General features: G+C 38.5%; 1 protein-coding gene across 3 annotated transcripts in view; it reads left to right on the plus strand.

The window, feature by feature from the left end:
* The first annotated feature begins 212 nt into the window (after window positions 1-212).
* DHX35 (DEAH-box helicase 35) overlaps window positions 213-20,494 on the plus strand; it is a 68,059-nt gene continuing 47,777 nt past the window's right edge. For all 3 annotated transcript variants that reach the window (XM_025039840.1, XM_015597255.2, XM_006921814.3), the window contains exons 1-4: window positions 213-351; window positions 6,474-6,607; window positions 10,433-10,525; window positions 16,882-16,959. In XM_025039840.1, the coding sequence (XP_024895608.1) occupies window positions 312-351; window positions 6,474-6,607; window positions 10,433-10,525; window positions 16,882-16,959 (345 nt within the window). In that variant the 5' untranslated portion in view covers window positions 213-311. The remainder of the gene's footprint in view (window positions 352-6,473; window positions 6,608-10,432; window positions 10,526-16,881; window positions 16,960-20,494) is intronic.

Genomic DNA, 20,494 nt, shown 5'->3' on the forward strand with positions numbered 1-20,494 from the left:
ATGGAAGCCACACTACATTCCTACGAAAGAACTTGGAACCGAGACCTGCTCCCTCCAAAAGAGAGATGAAAAATGCGCCCCTGCCTCCGGTGTGGCTGGGAGGTCACGTGGACCTGAGGGCGGGGCCGGAACGCTCGCTAAAGAAGAGCAGTAGGTCACGTGAAGCAGAGGGGGCGGTGGCCACGGGGGCGTGGCCGTAATGCCGCGCGAAACACCGGGCCTAGAGTCGTCGCCGGCCGCGCCCCCTAGCTCCTTTGGGGGCCCGCGTGCGACAGAGGGGTGGAGCTTTCTCCGTGACCTTTCACCCCAGCATGGCTGCGCCCGTGGGACCGGTGAAATTCTGGCGACCCGGTAAGGCCCTTGGCGGAAGGCTGGGCAGATGTGGCGGCCTGACTTTGGTCTTAGCTCCGCGGCCGGCGCCCTGGGGCCTGCAGACCTGCTCGCAGGCCTGACCTCAGCGGACTGGCCACCGCCGACTCGGTGCTGGTCTACTCTGCGGCTCAGGCGCCCACAGTGATCCCCAGGGATTTGGGGGGTCCGCTCTCAACCTGGACAGAAATTCTCTGTGTGACCTTGTTCGAGTCCCTCAGCCTCCTCGGGCCCCGTTTTCCTCACTCCTGATGCCTGCCTTGCCTAACCCGCGAGATGGGGAAACGCTAACGAGCCCACGCGTGTCCTGTTACCGCCCTGGGGCTTCAGTGGAACCGGTCCGGCGCTGCTGCTCAGGTTTTAGGAGCTCAAGCTAAGGAGTTAGACTGGGCTCGAACTTTCCGCTCTGCCACATAGTAGCAGAGTGCCTTTGGGCAAGTCACTTAACCTTTCTGATCCTTAGTCTCCTCGCCTGTGAAACGGGCAGAGTAGTATCTATCCTGTGGGCTTGAATAACGAGCGCGACGCGTCGTCAGACATAGAGTAAATGCTAATAAAAAGGGAGTGTTTTATTTTGTTTTAGGGTCATACTTGTCTACGACGAGGGACCACCAGAAAGTAAACACCTTCGTATTGGCTGCCACGCACTTCCTCTCTTGCAGGCTAACACGAATCTCAGTCACAAAATACTTTGTTTTAATTTTCTCAATCAGGATTTTATTGAATGTATACATGTGAGCCCCTGCTAGATACATTACTTCCTCCTCTTCCATTAGTTCCTTGTTAAAACAAAAGTTTCTTTTTTCCACCACTTGCTTGTTTTTTCCTCCAGTTGCTGTGCTGTCTGGATATGCAAAATATATTGCAGCAAAAATGAAGTGAGACAGAGAAGGTAATACAAGGAAAGCTTTTAAAGAGTATTTTAGAGTGGGTTCCTGAAATTCTGACCGTGCATATAAATGATGATGGGGATAAACCCAAGCAAGGGATATATGAGTTATTTTTTTAAATCTGCTGTGTGTCACTTAAAATTTTATGATTCAGCATTTCAAGTCATCAGCCAGTGATCCATCCTGAGTTTTATTTGCAGCCAAGACTAGGATCCCATTAGGCAATGAGATACCCTCTATTTTATTTATTCAAGCCTTCAATAACAGGTCGAAGTGTTAAGTATAATAAAGGCCTGAATGAATTGTTGAAAATCACACCAGGATATTATTTCAGTTAAAGAGCATGGCATTATTCTAAGAGTTTTATTCCATCATTTAGTTCATTCATTGAGGGTATACTTTTGAACACCTAACCTTGTGATCAGGAGACACATAGATGACTAAGGCTCTGCTTTGCTTTCAAGGTTTAACCTCTGTCTCTGTCTCTCTCTTAATTATACAATGAAATTGGATACCCTTTAGAAAAGATTTTAAAATGAGGCAGAAGAAGGTGGTGGGAAGGAAGATGGGCTGTAGAGTCAGGTAGTAGAGCCCATCCTTGACTACCATTTAATAACTTGATGACTTGGCAGTCACTTACGTACTCAAAGTCTCAGTTACCCCATCTGTAAATTGAGCATAACACCTACCCAAAGGATCGTTTTGAGGTTTAAGAATACATGTAAAGCTGTTAGCACTAGATACATATTAGCTATTATAATTATGTGGAAATATATAGGAGAAGGGAAGATTGAATGTGGGGATAAGAAATACTTCATAAAGACATTGATATTTTTGAGGCGGATACTGAAGCACAAATAAGGTTTTGTTCCACGAAGAGGCAGGAGCATGGAGCTCTAGGCAAAGGGTGCAGCAGCATGCACAAAGGTAAAGTGGGATGTGTGCCTCATGTTTGTCCAAAGAAACCAAATAATTGAGTAATGTGATGGTGTTAAGTGGTAGGGTATATTTTGGGGTGTGGCAGGAGATGAAGTTTGAAAAGTAGGGGCCTCTTTCTGAGGGTCTCATGGCAAGTTAAAGAATTTGGATTTCAGCAGGGCATGACCTGATGAGGTTTATTTTAGAAAGATAACTCTGGAAGTGGTGTGCGAAATGGTTTGGGGAGGAAATTAGAGTCAGGTATACCATTAAGAGAAGGTACTACTAAAATTGAGGAGGAATATGAAAGTCTTAACTTTGGCCTGGGAGCAGAGATGAGGAAACTTTTAGAGAAACATTTTAGAGGCAGATGTAGGAGATGGTAGAGTCTGTTATGACTCAGATTTCAGGGTTGGGTGACTAGGGTAAGTGGTTCTCAAATTTTGCTGTGTAATTGAATCATTTAGGATGCTTTTAAAAATTCTTCTGTTCTGTCATACTCCATGGCAAGAAATTAGAAGTCTGGAGGAGTAGGAACCAGGCATCAGTATTTTGTAAAGATTACCCAGTTGATTCCAGCATGCATCAAAGTTGGGGAACTTCTGGCCTAGGTAAACTGATGTCATTAACTGAGTTGGGAATGGATTTAGTACACACTACTGGGCCCTTACTTTGTGCTAGTCAGTTTTAGTTCCATCATCTTACTAAACAGTCATAACATCTCTGTGATGGTATCCCTCTCATTTTACACATGAGGAACTGAAGTTCAAAGATGTGGGAAATACATGGTGAAGGTCAGGGAAGTGGTTGAGGCCAGATATAAGGCTAGATGTTGGAATCACGATCATATCCTGTAGGCCGGGAGTCACAGGCTCAAGAACTACAGGGGCCTTTCAGACGGTCGAAGTAAGTGAAGCTGCTGGGTGGGAGTAATAGGGAGTGGTGGGGATCATGGCAAACTAGAATGTGCATACACTGATAGATATACACTGGAGCTTGCATATGCTATGTAAAGCAGGAAGCTGTATTCAGTTCTACCTAATTGTCATGGGCTCACAGTTGCCAGATTTTTTTTTTAAAGCCTAAATCCAGATTTGAATGGGAAATTTTTACATGTTTTAAATGAACTATTTCAAACATTTTAACCAATTTGGGGACATTGAGTAACTAGTTTGTGATCTCTGCTTTAAGAGCTTTGTATGCCATTTTCCTTCATTCATTTAACAAATATTTAATGATTGCTGACCATGTGCCTGGCAAAAACTTTATAGCAACAACTTTGGGGATTTTTGACCTTATCTATCTACAGTAAAAAATATACTGTGCTATGATCCAGTGTGAACACACACTGAAAAAAGTTGTAGAAAAACAATATTGCTTTCTGGGATGCACTCTGATACTTTCTATTCTATTTCTAGTTCATTATTAAAAAGTGCTTGTCATGAAGCACTACATTAATTTCATAACCCACCAATGGGTCACTGCTCAAATTGAAAAACTGGGTGAGAGGGAATACTGGTTTGGAGGGGTGCTGTTCTCAGCCTTGTTTTCTAGATGGCAAAACGAAGGTATTTGTAGTTTGCAAGAATTACAAACTTATTCCCTTTAGCACAGAGAATGTTGCCAAGGGAAAAACAACCATAGATAACCAGAATGGGCCGTGGGATGTATGTAGCGGGGAAGCAGTCCGTATTTGGCTGAATGGTCTTTTGTGAGGAGAAGACATGTTCCTTATTGGTTGATAGCAGCTGTTCTTATTAAAGATCTCATAACAGAATAGTATACGGAGGTGCACTAGGCTGTAGGTTAGAGACCAGGAGGGGTGGGGTGGTGAAGGAGACACCATGGTGAATTAAAGGCTGGTGAGGGAGGACTTAAGAGACCTTGTAGGAGCAATATAAAAATATTTGAGACATGCTGTAAAGGTTTTAAATTGTATTTTGAAAAGGAAAGAATTCCGGACAAAAACAGCTGATGAGGATAAGGTATTCTTTGCAGTAATTTTCTTAGAAAAGGTTACAAGACATTATTAAGAAGTAGCAATGATAGTATTATCGTGCATAACAAGGGAAGAAAGGAAAGGAAACTCGCTTTGCCCAGGTCCTGTTCTATCTTTTGTCTTGATGAAAGAAAGGTCAACATTTTGGCAAAAACAATATAGCAGTGTTGGGTTGCAGGCTCTTTGGGAGCTTCCCGGGTAAAATCTAAAACTGGCCCCCATAGCAGAGTGCAGGGCAAGACCAACAGAAAAAGGCAACACTTCAGATTGGTAGGTGGCAGATTAATAAGCAAAGGAATTTATATAGGAGGCCTGACTTGGACAGCGGCAACAGGAGTAGATCGCTACAGCTGCCCGCCAGATCGTAAAACTTTATGTAGAGGTCTTAACTGGGTTTAGTCACATACACAGGGGATGTGAACTGGGTTTAGTCTTGTACCCGGTCCAGACTGTCTCAAGGCTGTGTCCTTGGGCAGCTTCAAGCCCTGGGAAGGCAAGCAGAGCACATATTCCAAAACAAAAGGAAATAGGTGAGGAGCCTTTGATTGCCTGGGTCCAGCCCATGGGTCAAACTGAGTCTTGTCTTTTTGATGACCTTCCCCAACAAGCAGTGCCCCATTTACCTGATTTTTGGCATTCTTGGACCTCTGGAACACAAGTATTCCTAACAATAAATGGAAAAGGGATCAGAGATCTATGTCAATGATTCTAAACATAGCTCTAAGGAGGTTATGGACCTCTAGCAATTTGTATTCTGATACATTACATTCTGATACATTTTTCAGGAGATAGTGTTCACAGCCTTTTTTAGGTTTTTGAAGGGATTTGGGAACCCCTCTCCTCCAAAATGTAAACCTAAATCACAGTGGTAAATATTCTTGTCACAGAGCCCCTGTACTTTCACATAGCGTTACAGATTCTAGTTCAGAAAACCTGTGAATTTGGGGTAATTATCTTTGTGGCATCTCCAACAGAAATGCTGTGCACCATTGTGTTTTAACTTCTACAGAGGGTTTTGATTCACAAAGGCACCATACCCCAATGCTGAACAGCTCTAACTTTTAGGATTATCTTCCTTATGTTGAGTTGAATTCTGAGCCCTGTGTCATTCAGTTATTACTCTTCTGACTACATAAACAAGTTGCCATGAAAAGTAATGAAAGCTGATCATAAAAACTGAACTCATGCTCCTTCTAAGGCATTTTCCTTTCCAGGCTAAAAATCCATGGTACCTTGAACAGTTATTCATGATGAAATATGGCTTCCCTATTCTTCCATCCTGAGCACCAGGTTGTCATTGTTCTTACCAAGAAGGTATTGTGGATATCTGTTGTTTAATCTGCTCAGCATAATGGTTTCTTGGAGCAGTACTTCCCATCCAACCTCTCCAATTCTGTGATTCACATGGGGGCTGCCATTTATTGTATCCCACTGCACTGGCCATGGTTGATTGGATTAGGCTGGGCATTGGACCTAAGCTGGGAGAAAAAGAGTCTCCCCACTCCCTGAACAGACAGCACATATCTGGGACCCCCTGGTCCCCTTACTGGGTCCTTAATTTTCTCTGTAGCACTTACTACAGCTTCATGCACTATGGGGAGGAAGACTAAAAGAAGCAAGTCAGCTTCACTAGGGTAGGGTCTGCATCTGCAGTGTTCATGCTGTATCTCTTGCACTTTTTCATCTCTATGAATGAATGATTGGTGGAGGAATTGTGAGCCTGAGCTCTGGCACTGGCAGTCAGCCTTGACTCCAGCTCCTGTAGAGAAGGCAGTCTAAGGGATGGAGAGGAACTTGTTAAGGGACATAGAAATGGGAGAAGGATGAAGCCCAGGCAGTGTTTGAGTCCCTGGCTCCTGTTGTCCCTGAACCTTGCTGCCATCCTACAGTAATAGGACTTATCCTTTAACTCAGCTAATTTGCATTGGGGTTGTCACTCTTATTAATTGTTCAGTAATAATACTGACATGGAAGCCAGCAACTAAAAACATTGTCCTCTGTAATGTACAGTTGTGTCTGGCCAATTTGGAGCCCAATGGGACTGCCATCTCCTTTGTTCTTGACACTGTAGTGAGGGTTTTAGAGAAGATTTTTGTATTGTCATAGGTACTTTTCCTACTCACTTTTTTCCTACTTACATTTTAGATGATTTCCTGAAGTTAAAGTTTAATATCTCTTAGTAGTTTGAGATCACATGCATTGCTTCTGTTATATATCTTCATCTATAAATTTATAACTTTTGCACATTTTTCTGTTCATTGTATCAGAGAATCTGAAAAATTTTTTTTCTGTTACAGGTACAGAGGGACCAGGCGTCAGCATCTCCGAAGAGAGACAAAGTCTAGCTGAAAACTCTGCAACAACCGTTGTTTACAACCCTTATGCTGCCCTTTCTATAGAGCAGCAGAGGCAGAAGCTGCCAGTGTTCAAGGTACATTGAATAAGCATGTACAGTTCGTCGGCCTAAAGCAGTCTGCAGTAGCTTTATACTTGGCGCAGAAGCAAATAGTTTGTCCTCTTTCCCATAATGATTCTTTAGAACACAAAGAGCTCAGAGATAACCTTATCTGAAGGGATTAACTTTTCAAAGCAAATTATGTGTATATTAGTTAACCTTAGAAATCTTCAAAGTCCTTAAGATTTTTTCAGTTAGAGCTTATATATTGAAAATTGAAAGAAATGGAATGACATCCTCCTCCGCCTCTTTGCTTTCAATTACGCACAAGTTTCAGATGTACAGAACAGTAAAGATAGCACAGTGTACTTCTATGCATCCATCTTCAACAAATTACCAACATAGGCCAATTTTAGCTTTCTTTTTAAAATTGTATTTCTTTAAACAAGATTAATTGGGAATAGAGGTGGTTTCTGTTGAAGAGGTTAACTCCCACTAAGATAGTGACAGGATTTTGATATGTTTATTTCTTACCATGTATACATCCAGGCATTTGATTTCATTAGTCTTGTGAAATGGATACTTCTCTTGTCATCTTGTAAGAGACCAAAGTGTAAACTAGAATCAGAACATGTTTGTTTACAGTGAGCCTTAGTTCTCTAGTGCAGATGGACCCACCCAGTCCTTGGACACGTTTTCTCACTGTTACCAAGTCTATGTGGGAAACCAAATTATAATCAGGAAGTGGGCTCAGAGCCACACGTGATTTAGATATAGCTGAAGACTATTTATTTCATATAGCCCCTGATGAAGGGTGATGCCTCTGGAATGACCTGATAGGTGTGCCCACCAGCACCCATGCCCCTGTCTCTTTCTCCGAGACAGTGCTGGGTGAAAACTGCCGAGTTCTTATACTTAGGGAGTCCCTTTGTCTAAATTGTGCTAATAATTCCTCTTCTGTTAATATGTTCTTTCTCCAAATGGATATAAAATGACAGCCTTCTTAATTTAGCCAATTGCCTTGATTAGTTTTATGTGGCCCCAAACGTCTTAGTCACTCATGTGTTGACACTCTTTGGGTTTCTTCCTCAGGTGATTAACCTCATCCATTATGTGTGAATGCAAACTAGTTTGACCCTCAGGAGGTAAAATTATAGGTTCATTGTTGCTTCCTCACCATTGAGGGACACGGTTTGAGCTGTGATGCAGTGTCGACTGCAGATTCAAACCCAAGCTTCATCATTTGTGTGCTGTGTGACCTTGCTTCACCATCTGAGCTTCTGTTTTATCTATAACATGGGATTAATAGTAGTACTTCTCTCATGGGATATTGTTATGAGAACTAGATGAGATAATCCATACGGAGCATTTAGCAAGATAGCTGACACGCCATAAATGTTCAAGAACAAGGATAATTGTTTACCAAGTATTTAATTTTGGCCTTTTCTTGACTGATCCTTATCTTTTAACCGTACTTATAAAATATAACAAGTGAAACAACAAATGAAAAAAATTAAGCAAGTTGTTAACATATACTGATGAACTTAAATGGTAAGAAGGAGCAAGTTACTGATAGAAAGCAAAGCAGAGTTTAAGCAGAGTTAAGATCTCATAAGATGGCAAAGATAAACCTAGAAGATGAAAAGAATAAAATGTTATCCATTCACCACTCCCTTCCCTTTTAAAACTAAAAGTAGCTTTAAAAACAGAAGTTGAATCTAAAGCATCAGTAAATCTGAAGCTCACCTCCTTCTTCCCAGTGCATTACAAGGCGGTCTTCCCTTTGACACCTTTTGTAGGCTGGCATTCTCTTTGGGCCCTGGACACTGCTGTGCAATGTTGTTCTCTTATTCTGTCAAACTCAACCTCTATGAAGCTCATTCTAGTCTTCCTCACTAGCTCTCCTTGATTTCCCTACCTGTGTCTCTTGATGGTACTCTCCTTCTGGTTTCCAAACTGGAAATCTTTTTGTCTCCTCATGATGCCACACATTGGACTCTCCATTTGTAGTGCTTCGTATTTAGCACTTGAAATATGAATTATTGCCTTCAGTTTTTTCTTGCTCAAATCAATCTTGTATGCTGCTGCCCAATTTTCTCAAACACTCACAGTATATACTGTTCCTCAGGTAAAGTCCAGTCTTTAGCTCTGCATTCAAGGCCTTTCACAATGCAGCCCTAACTATATCTCTCATAACTCATTTTCAAACCAAATCTAGAGTTTTTCATGGGCTTTTTATAGCACCCCTTGCATAGAGTTTATATAGTTTGCTTACTTCTATCTTTCTTTTGCTTATATTATTTCCCTTTCCCTGGAATGCCTTGTCTTTCTCTCTGACTGTATTCAAATTGTTTTTTCAGATTTTCCTTAACCAAGTACCCATCCATCCATCAATCCATCCAGCTATCCATCCAGTGGATGGAGCTGCCATTTGCAAAATACCTGCAAAGAATCCAAACCTTTCCTCTTCCCCTATCCAAGAAAAAGAAAGCACAAAATGCAAGCAACCAACAAGGAAGCATTCAGACTAGTCAGTAGGCCACCTGCAACCAAATCTCCTTTGGGTGCTTGTAAAAATGCAGATTCCTGGGCCCCACCCTAGCCCTACTGAATCAGAAACCCCGAGAGTAGGGCTAAGAATCTTCATTTTTAACAAATATCCTAAGAGATTTTAGCACTAAGATTTGAGAACTACATATTTAGTCCCCAAATAATGCCAAATTCAAATCCTAAAACAGCCAATACCTCATTTAGCCAGTTAGGCAGCATGCTAGCCTAGCTCTTCCATTCTTTACCAAACACATTGCTGGTATGGAATCAGATGAGCTGAGCAGTGACCAGAGTGGGAGAATTAGGCTGTTTTTTTACTTCATTCCAAACGAGGTTTTAATGGAATACCTTCATGACTTTATAGACCAACAGGTGTGTCTGTAATCAAATGTGGGTAAAAAAAATACATTCTGAAGCTAAGTAAATAGTCTTTTTGAATTACCTGTGACTTTTCAGTGGCCAAACCAGTGCTTCTGCTTACACAGACTGTGTAAAGGAAGGCTCAGTGGAAATATTAGAGGTAACATGTGGGTGTTCTTTTGTGAACTTAGATTTAGAGTTAGAGGTGAAAGCATATTCTTTCTGTGTGGTTTTTTTTTTTGAGTTAATCAATGAAAAAATTTAAATAGGTAATACATGCATGCTCTGCAAAATTCAAAACTCTCCTTCACACTCCTGCTCCCCATCAACCCTGTCCCCGTCCGTTGGAGACAGTGTAGTTACCAGTTTCTTGTTTTGTTTTTCCCCAAAATAGCTTTTACATAAACAAGCATATTGTATTTACCCTTTAAAAACACAAATACTGGTGCATTATTCACACTGTCCTGCAACTTGCTTTCTTCCCTTAGCATATCTTGTTGACCATTTCATAGCAATACAAATAGACATTGGTTCTTTTTAACAACTGCATATTATTCCATTATTGGAGTGTTTAGTAACTAATTTAACCAATCACCTGTTGAACATTTAGGCAGTTTGAATTTTGGGCCATTATAAACAATATTGCAGTGAGTATGCTTGTACATACGTCTTTGTTCACGTGTATTAGTCTACCTGTAGTATAATTTCTTATAAGTGAAAATCTTGAATCAAAGGGTATGTGCATTATATGTTTTGATAAGTTATTGTACTCAATTGCAATTGTATCAGCGTAAACTGATACCAACAGTACTTGAGAGTTGGAAATACATTTTGATAGTTCTTTTTAAAATTTCCTTTGCAAACAGCTCATTTCATGATGTTTAAATATCTTTGTTTAGGTCTTTTGAAAAAAGATATGGCTATTTATAATATATGGTTATTTTTTTTCAGCTTAGGAATCATATATTATACTTGATAGAAAACTATCAGACAGTGGTGATTGTTGGAGAAACAGGATGTGGGAAAAGTACACAGATTCCACAAGTGAGTATATATTTAAATGTCTTTGCTCTTAGGTTTGATTGGAAGGGTTTTGTAACTTGAGAACTCTCTTTACTGTCATTTGCATTATTAAGATCTCTTCTCGGAGGAAATATTCAACCCAACTAGTATTCTTTATTAAGCTTTTGGGGTTTATAATTTCTTTGATTAATACTGAAGTAATAGTCATCTTCAATTTATTATAATTCCAATTTATTATAATAACTGGACAGCCACACTCAGAAAAGAACAATAGAGACTCATTCAAAGAAGTATAATGCATATTTTCTGTCCTCAAATCATTATAGTTGAAGAGGAAGTGTACGATGAATACTTTTTAGTTGTAAATAAAAGTTGACTGTTACAGAACGATGCAGTGCTTTGGAAGAAACCTCTCTTCAATCATATCTGGTGTGAATGGAATTTGAAAGAAGGATCAGAGGAGACCTTGTAGAAAAAAGAGTACTTGAAGTCGACCTTGAACAAGATGTTCTAATCCAGTGAATATTGTGGTTAGACATACTGGAGTGGAGAAGTGTTTGGGGCTCAGCAAGAGTGGAAACGTAGGATCAAGAGTGAAAAGAGAGGGTGAGATCAAAGTCTGTCTAAGAGCCTCGACTTGGAGGGAGAGGAATGATATGTAAGGGGTCAGGGACGACAGTCCTTGCAGGTTTTTCTTTTCTTTTTTAACATAGATTTTTTTAATTGAAGTATAAAATACATACCAGAAAGTACTTAAAATAATTGTACAGCTTGATAAACTTTCACAAGTGAATACACCTGAGTTACCAGCACTCAAATCAAGAAAAAGAGCAGAACGTGACTAGAACCCCAGTTGTGTCCTCACCTGGTCCCCTGCCCTCTTTTCCTGCCCCCACAAACCTACACACAAGGGTAACTTATTCTGGCTTCTCACACCACAGATCGATTCTGCCTATTTTTGAACTTCGGTGAGGAAATAATATAGCTTCTTTTGCCCACCCCAATAATGGATTTAGGATAGGGCCCAGATGGGGGGATCTCTTTAAAGTTCTCCAGGTGATCTAAAGTGTAGCTAGGGAAAGGTAGGCACAAAGGAATGACCTGGGGAAAGGACAGCAGAGGAAATGCTGACCTGGAGGGAAAATTTATGTGTAGATGGCATCAAAACCCGGGCAAATTACTTGCTTACAAGAGGGACACAGGAGAAGGGCCATGTTAAATTGCCGGGAGATTATAAGGTAGGAGTAGTAAGAATAAAACAAGTGATAATTATTATATGTATTACATAAAGTGATCAGTTTAAACACATTAACCTGTTTAATCCTCAGTGACCCTGTAAGGTAGGTGCTCATTTTACAAATGAGCACCCTATAGAGAGGAGTGAGGTAGGGAAATATAAAACAGAGGTAAAAGGCCATGAAAGATTAAATGATTTTAGTTTGTTTTGAAATTAGTCTGTATAATTAACTAGTCAGCTTACTTTAACTATTACGGTAACAAAGAACCTGAAAATCTCAGTGGCTTAACACAAAGGTTTTTTTCTTCCTCATATTATGTGGCCTTCTCGGGTTGATGACCCAAGATGTGGGCTGCTCCAAGTGATCACTGGGTCTTAGGATGATGGCATAGCTCTTACCTGGGATTTGTGGATTTTGTAGTAGATGGCGGAATTATGAGATGGCTCTTAAAACTCCTTACTGAAGTGGCACTTCTGCTCACATTTCACTGGTTGAAGCAAGTTACATGGGCAGGTCTGATAGCAATAGCATGGCAGTGTAGGTAACCCTCCCACAGGGATGGGTGGCTCATATTTGGATCAGTAATACAATGTAGCACAATCATGCGGTCATATTACCCAATGAGGCTTAGCTACCAGGGAACAGAGGGGTCCTGCTGAGGGGCTGAGTCCCAGGAAAGAAAGGTCTGAAGGAGAAAGGAGTAGGGTCTGAGGATCCAGCTTGGGTGGTATGGCAGCAAACAAAGGTACGGGTTTTGTTGCTGTCGTTTGTTTGTTTTAATTTTAAGACTTTTAAAAATATTAAACATTTTTTGAATATTTAATAGGTTCACGTGGTTTAAAATTTAAGACACAAAAGGACATAAAAGAGAAAGATTTCCCTCTGCCCTATCTTGTGATACTTCCTTTATGCAGATGTAACTGATGTTATCACTTTCTTGGATAGAGGATTTTTAAAATCGCATTTACAGAACAATATGTTGTGTGTGTGTATTTTTGTATATATATATAGATATATAAATATGTATATATTCCTCCCTCTTTTTAAATACAAATGGTAGCATCTGTACTGCTTTTAAAGTACCTTGTCTTTTTTTTTCACTTAATGTATAGATCTATTTTCAGTCGTTTAGAGTCTAGTAGTTATGTAGTTTCTACATAATTTATTTTGCCAATTCCCAATTGATAGATATTTAGGTTGTGGATTTCTAGTTTTGTATTATCACAAAGATGTGATGAGTCAATTTGCTGATAGATCATTTTGCACATATGCAGGTATGCTTATAGAATAAATATACTAGTTATGGATTTGCTGAGTCAAAGGACATATGCATTTGAATTTAATTATTTTTAAGGAACTATTTTTTATAAGCACTGTGTTTTTTGCATAGGAAATATAGTCATATGATATCAAATTAAAAAAGCACAAAGGAATTATTGGTAAAAAGTAAATCTCCTAAGCTTTGCTGGTGAAAATGACCGAGATCATTGTGATGGATTATGTTATTGGTTCAGGTATCTACTACCCCTCCTGTGGAAGGATTATTCTTTTTCTTCACCCCTCAGTTCCTCTTCTCTGAAACAGTCATAGTTTCCAACTTCTTATGAAACTAAATTTGAGTTATGGCTTAGGAAGATTAGAAAGGCTGAGGTCACAGCAAGGATATGGAACAGGTCTTCCTCAACCAAACTGTTTTGCTAGATTTATATACTGTCTTTCCTTGGACACATACAGCATGCCTCAGTGCCAAACACCAGTTCTGAAATTTCACAAACTGTATGTGGAACCTAGACGATATTTTTTTCCTAGAGCACTGTTAAAACAGTGGACTCCAAAAACAAGCTCTTTATTACAATTTTCATAAGCCGTTTTTGGTGGGGTTCTTCTTAATCCCACTCTTTAACTAGAAGAGCAGATTGGGTGAACTCTAAAAAAGTGGAGAGAACCGTGATGGAATTCAGTGATCTCCCTTTGTGACATACCACTACATCTTGATGTACATACTATACCTGCTTTTGCAGTATCTTTAAATTTCCACTTGTCAGCAACCAGAAGTGTGCAGCAGAAGTCTGAATCTTAGGTGTGTTGAGCAGATTGGCTTCATGGATAGGTCGTTTATTATGGAAATCGTTTTGTCTTTTGCTTAACACAGCTACTAGGAGATCGACTACGAGTGTGTATGTTTTATTTTGGATGGTAGAATTGCGTCCTGGTTATGTGGCAGGGCTTCGATATGCTGAGCTTGAATCCCAACTCTTAGATTTCTATCTGTGTCCTTGGACAGATTATGTGACCTCTTTTTTCATGTCTAAATTGTTGACGATGCTATTATAGGATTTGTTGGGAAGATTAAATGGGGTTATGTCTGAAAGGCTCTCAACACAGTTCCTGGCATTTAGTAATGTACTCGATGAATCTTAGCTATTATTCTTGTAGTATTGATCTTGCATTTGTGTTGATTGGGGCGGTTGGTAGTATTTTGTGTATGTATTTAATACAAGAGTACAAGAGAGAGGAACTTTACAGTTTTTATAGCAAAAAACCTACATTATGTAAAATATTTTGTTCCTTATAGTCATTTTCTAAACTATTATTTTAGCTAATTTTAGACTAACAAAAGTTGTAAAAATGATATACCCCTCACACCACTTCCCTTAGTACAGTAATCAAAAGCAGGACATTGACATCGGTACAGTACTACATAGTAGCTAGGCTGCAGATCTTACTTAAATCTCATCAGTTATCCAACCAATGTTCTTAGTTCAGTGATCTAGTACGTTGCACTTACTTGTTATTTCACCCTAGTCCATCAAGTCTATGAGAGTTTTTCAGGCTTTCTTCATCTTTCATGCACTTGACATTTTTTGAAAAGTACTAGCATTTATTTTTAAAAAATGTCCCTCAATTTGGGTTTGTGTGGTGTTTTTGAGCATTAGAATGAGCTTATGCATTTTGGAAAGAACACCACAGAAATGGTAGGTCCTTAGTGCATCGTATGAGGGTTTTCAACGATGTTGATGTCTTATCACTGATGAGGTTAATCTTGATCACTTGGTTAAGGTGCCAAACTTGGTTAAGGTTTTGCTTATAAATTTGCTGTCTTGTCTTTCATAGTCGATTAATATCTTGGGGGAGGTATTTTCAGGCTGCAGATACTCTGCTTTTCTTTAAACTTTTGCCCACTAATTTTAGCATCCCTTCTTGGATCTTGTCTGCAGCAATTACTTAGGCAATGATGATTTTCTCTTTTCCTTTTTCCTTCTACCTTTAGCAAATGGAATCTTCTATCAGGAAGAACTGTCCTTTCTCCCTCATATATTTATTTATTGAATTATTTATGTATTTCAGTATGGATTCATGGATATTTATGAGTTAAAGTCCAATACCATCATAATTTATTTTATTGTTAAAAATGGTCTGGCTTTGATCATTAGGAGCTCCTTCAGTTTGGCACCTGTGTGCTTTCTAAAAGCCTCCAACCTTTTTTTGAACACTTTCTTACTTTCTAGTACCACAAGACATTTCAGTCTTGTCTTATATTTCCCCCGCTCTAGTGCAGGGATCAACCACTTCTCCAAGAAGCCCTGGTTCCTTTTACTGGAAAATGCTGTTTAGAAATCAAGATTTGGGTGCTAGGGTGCCCATTGCTACTGAGATGTCTTTGCTGTAAATCTCAGTGGAAAATATATATAAATGAATATTCATAAATACATTCCTCAGACTTGGGAAAATGTATATGAATACTAACCCTCATATATAAAATCCCCTAAATATCTGTATCAGTCTGTATATGTATATAAAAACCCATTGATTTAGCTAATAGTATGGTATTGAATTCCAATTCAATTCAATACCATAGGGCTTATTTTAGCCTTTCCTTATCTGTAACTTTTCTCCAACAGTGAGATACTCAGATTTCAGCTACCATATATTTACTTACCTGTTAAATTCTAGTATACATGTAAAATAGTTTCAGAATTACAAACCCATCCCTCTGTTGGGGTATTTACTAACATTTACAAACCAGATTACAGTTTGTACTAACATTCATTAGCTAGATCCTAGCATTTATGCACAGTTCTTTTTGTCTTTAGCCTTACGGCATCCATTCAAGATATTGCTTTCTACTTACTTAGGTTAGTCCTTTTCTTCCCCACCCCCCCGTTAGTGTGATCACGTTACTCATTTGTAATACAGACAGGGCCATTTGTTAGTGTTTGTATTTCCTTTTAATTTCCATCCTCATCCTGGTTGGTTTTGTTCATTTGGGGGATATTTGAAGAGTATGGGAAACATGACTGGGGTTCTCAGAACCACACAAAAAGATCTGCTCAGAGCATTGTCACTCCCTCTTTATCCCTGCTGTTCTGTTTCTATTTTTCATCTTTCCATCCCTCTCCTACTGATTTTTCATTGATAACTATTTAGTTTCTGGTTTGTCTTTCCTTATTTCTTTTAAACAAATGAGCAGATACATGTACCAGCATTTAAAATTTTTATTTTCTATTATAGAAGTGATATAAATTCATGGTAAAACAATTTAGACTTTATAAAAATATGTAACTGATAACCACTGTTATCCATTCTAGATTTAAAAAATGCATATACTCAAATACATACATAACAAATCTATATAGCAAATAAATACATATATAAATCAGCTAAATGCATATAAAATTTTTATTTATGCTAATATAAATTAAGTAATGGAATATATACATTATATAAAATTTAATTGGTTTATTGAATCTGGCTAAAATATTTTGTATGGTTGATATTCATACTGAAATGTCTTTGTGTGTACTTTGAAATTCTTGGTCTACAGATTCAGCATTGTTCTGAGTGACTCATGGATAGTTTTTTTATTGAGTCAGCTGTAGTAAATGGAAATTTTATAAGATTTGGGAGTCAGAATGTTAAATTTGTGCCTTGGTTCTTCTGATTATCAGGTCTGATGGGAGTTTAAATAAGTCATCTAACATTTCTAAGCCTCAAATCCCTCATTTGCAAAATAACTTCTAAAATGTCTGATAGAAGAAGAACGATCTGTTATTTTTATTACAATACAAGGTCACCTTAGGGGAGATTGTTTCTAGGAAGTGATGGCAGATGTATACTTAGATGTGATTTTGTTTGTAGTACCTTGCAGAAGCTGGCTGGACTGCCGAAGGAAGAGTCGTGGGAGTGACCCAGCCTCGAAGAGTGGCTGCTGTTACAGTGAGTTTGTTTTTTTGTTTGTTTTCTTTTGTTTTGAATTCAAAGACTTCATCTGTGTCTTCTATTTCAGTGATTTTTTTCTTGTTTCCTAAAAGCCCCAAGTGAATATGATGATACTTCTTAAGAATTTAATTCTTCAGTTTAAAAAGAACTATGGTCTGATTATTTTTGTAAAATTGATATTCATGCATTATGAATTTTTAAGTAGTAATAAAGCACAGAGAAGTCAAAACAGAAAACGAAAACAATTTCCAAATCTCATCGTCCAGCGAAAACATTGCAAACATTTATAAACATCATTTTAAGCTTCTCTTTTATGTTCATATAAAAATGAATGGTTGGCTGGATGGATAGAAATAATTTTATAAAAATGAGATCACAGTCATATATTTGCTTTTGTTGAATTTAACAAAAAAGGAAACTGAAGTGAAATTGGGAGTATTACTGAACTTTGGGTAGATAACTATTCACCATAAGAGAATTTATTAAAGCTTGAAAACTAAGAAAAAAAGATTACAAAGAGCTTTAGGACATTAGTTCTTTTTCAAATTACATTATATAATTAGTTTCCTATTAAAGACTAAATTAGCACACTTATTCTTTCTACCTTTCCTCCATCCATTTGTTTTAGATGTAGTACTGTAATTTTTATTTCTAGATTTAAAAATATATGTTCTTTTCTGTAATCATAACTCCTACAGGCATTTATTTTAATTCTAGTTTAAATAGTTCTAATGTTTATCACAAATTATTTCCATGGTTTGCCAACCTTGAATTGCTCATTTCTCTTTATTTCTTGATTGGCTGAATTTGATAAGCCCGAGGATATTTGATTGTGGTCTTTGTTAATATGAAATTCTTGATTCCACTCTCTTTCTCTAGGAACTGTGCAGACATTGTTCCACTGCCTTTTGGCATGGAGGATCACTGTACAGAGAAGTCTGAGGTCCAGTGGGCCTTTTCCCCCGCTAGCTTTCTGGCTTACTTTTTCAGCTTGGATGCTTGTAAGATTCTTTTTGCACCAGGATATCTTAATGCTAGTTGTTCTGTCTCATTTTTTCTTAGGTATGGAAGAACTTTTAATATTCAGGTTCAAATCTCTTTATATTATACAGATTTTCTTCTATTATATCTTGGCATACTTTTCTGTTCCATTTATTTTATTCTCTTCTTCTAGGAGCATCAATTAAGTGCATATTAGATTTTCTTTGTTTATTTTTAGTAGTTATCACTATTATCTGTTCTTTTCTAGTTTGTTTTGTGAGATTTCTTCAAGCCTGTCCACAATGTTCGTGATCATTTTTAGTCAGATTTATTCTATTTTGGTTCCTTAATATCTCTACCTGGGTCTCATAATCACTTCTTTGAATGTTTTCTTTCTCTTCAATAAGTAGAGAAGTGAATATTTTAAATGGGAAGAGATATTATATAATACATTACAAATTTTAAAAGCAGATACTACTACATTTTTTAAAATCCAGAAAAATAAGTGTTTTTGTTAATTAACTGCCTGACATCTTTATGTAAATCTTTTTTCCTGCAATTTGGCTGCTTTTTCATTGGTCACCTCTTTGCTGTGATTTTCTATTATTTTCGTACAGAGAGAGTAGAGCAATATTTTAGTGTTACTCCTGCATGGCGGATTCTGATTTGCTTTTTATTATTCACACTGTGGAAAAGTTTCTTTAATATTGTAACTGGCTATTTATAGCATTATATAATTTTAGAGATTGTTCTTAAATTTGGGAAAAGCCTCTCTAGCATCTTTCATGTCCAGGCCGTGAGATTTGGAGACTGTTGGCAGACTGGCTTCTGATCTGTACATTTGAGACCTTGTTTCTCTTCGAATCCTCTGACTTTGCGTCTCTTCCTTAAGCCGTTTTTAGTTTAAGCTTATAATTTCTTTGAAACTGGATTTCTTTGGCTGAATTCTACTTCTGTTTCTTTGGATAATAGTTTTAAAGTTTTTTAAACTTTTTTTTTTTTGCTCGTGTTTCTTTCCTTCTTTCTTGGTCGGCTTTAATGTGGTGGGTTTATGTTAGTACTTTTAATAGCTGCAGAATTGTGAGGTTGTGCTGGTCTGGATAATGTACAACCTCTCACCAAATCTCTTATTTTCCTTTGCTGGGGCATGAGGATGAGGATCTGGCAGTACATTCCTTGGTGATTTGAGAGGGCTGTAATTGCTCATGGTAAAATTCTCTGGGCTTTCTGATTTGGGATTTGCTGCTTGTTCCTGACTGTCTCAGCTTCTCTTCCCTTGTGATTCTTTGCTTTCAAAGTGGGTCCCCCATTGAGACATTTCCCATGCCTCCTGGGCCTGAACATAAGGCTGCTTTCTGTTTTGCTAATCCGAGGATTGCTAGTCCTGCCTTTTAGGGTGGTAACACAAAGGGAACCAGCAGCCCGCTCTGCTGATAAGGAGGTTGGAGCCTCTCTCCTGTGTTCAGACCTCACAGTATTTGGCAGCCGTCCTTCCTAGTTTGTTGTTTGGGCTCCTGTCTATCTCCTCCTTTCCTTGAAGATGGAGGTTTTGGTTGATAATATGTTTTATTTCTTTTGTTGTTTTAAATCAGCTCTGAGAGTGGCAAGTGGGGATAAAAATGCTTTTATTTTGTCATCTTTACCTGGACAAGACATTAATTCTATTTCCCAGAGTTATTTTTGCACTAATTATTGTGTAATCCTTTTTCCCAAATTGTCTTCAAGTTTGAAATTACTATTATTCCCCTCTTTAATTCCCCCCCTCAGCTTCCACCTCTGACCTATGGATGTTGCTGTTTCCCCTTAAGAACTGGATCTCTGAAGGCAGAGTGTCTCCTCCCACACTCTCTCGGCCTGCACCCAAGGCCTGGCTCACCTGGTGCACTGCGGCTGGGTGGAGGGGGCAGCATACCCAGGGCCTGGTCCGTGGCTCCACCTGGGGCGTGAACCCAGGACCTTCTGCGTATAAAGCAAACGTGCTAACTATTACACTATGGAGCCACCCCCAAGTTTGAAATTATTGATAAACATTTTCCAAGTCTTATGTGTGTGTGTAAAAATGGAGTTAACAGTTTGAAAGTACGTGATCTTTTATGTCACAAGACATGACTCAGTTACTTAAAATTAGAGCAGTTTTTCCTATTTGTGGTTTGGAATCCCAGCTCTTAATCAGTGTGCATTTTAGTTCCAAATTTATAGCCATGGATAATTTCCATGAAGCCACATACTTTGTCTGGAAAGAACAAAAAGTGTATAAATTAACCATGTAGCATTAATAGAGCTGTCAAGATTGAAATGCTACATCTCAAAAAGTACTTTGTGTGCCGACTGAAATCTGAAAACAATCTCTGAGCCTAAGAACAGATTGCATAAGCAGTTGCTTGATCATTGCGAGAGGTAGTTACTAATGAGTATGTTCATTGGGCTTATATGCTCTGGGTTTGGCTTCAAGGCCAGTCTGTGTCTTGAGCTGTGATCCTGGACAAGCTCTAAGTTTGTCATTTTAGTTTCTGCCTTTGTAAAAAGGAGGGCGTCTTATCTACCTCATGGG

This window comes from Pteropus alecto, unplaced genomic scaffold (assembly GCF_000325575.1).
Source record: "Pteropus alecto unplaced genomic scaffold, ASM32557v1 scaffold45, whole genome shotgun sequence".
Classification (NCBI taxonomy): Eukaryota; Metazoa; Chordata; class Mammalia; order Chiroptera; family Pteropodidae; genus Pteropus; species Pteropus alecto.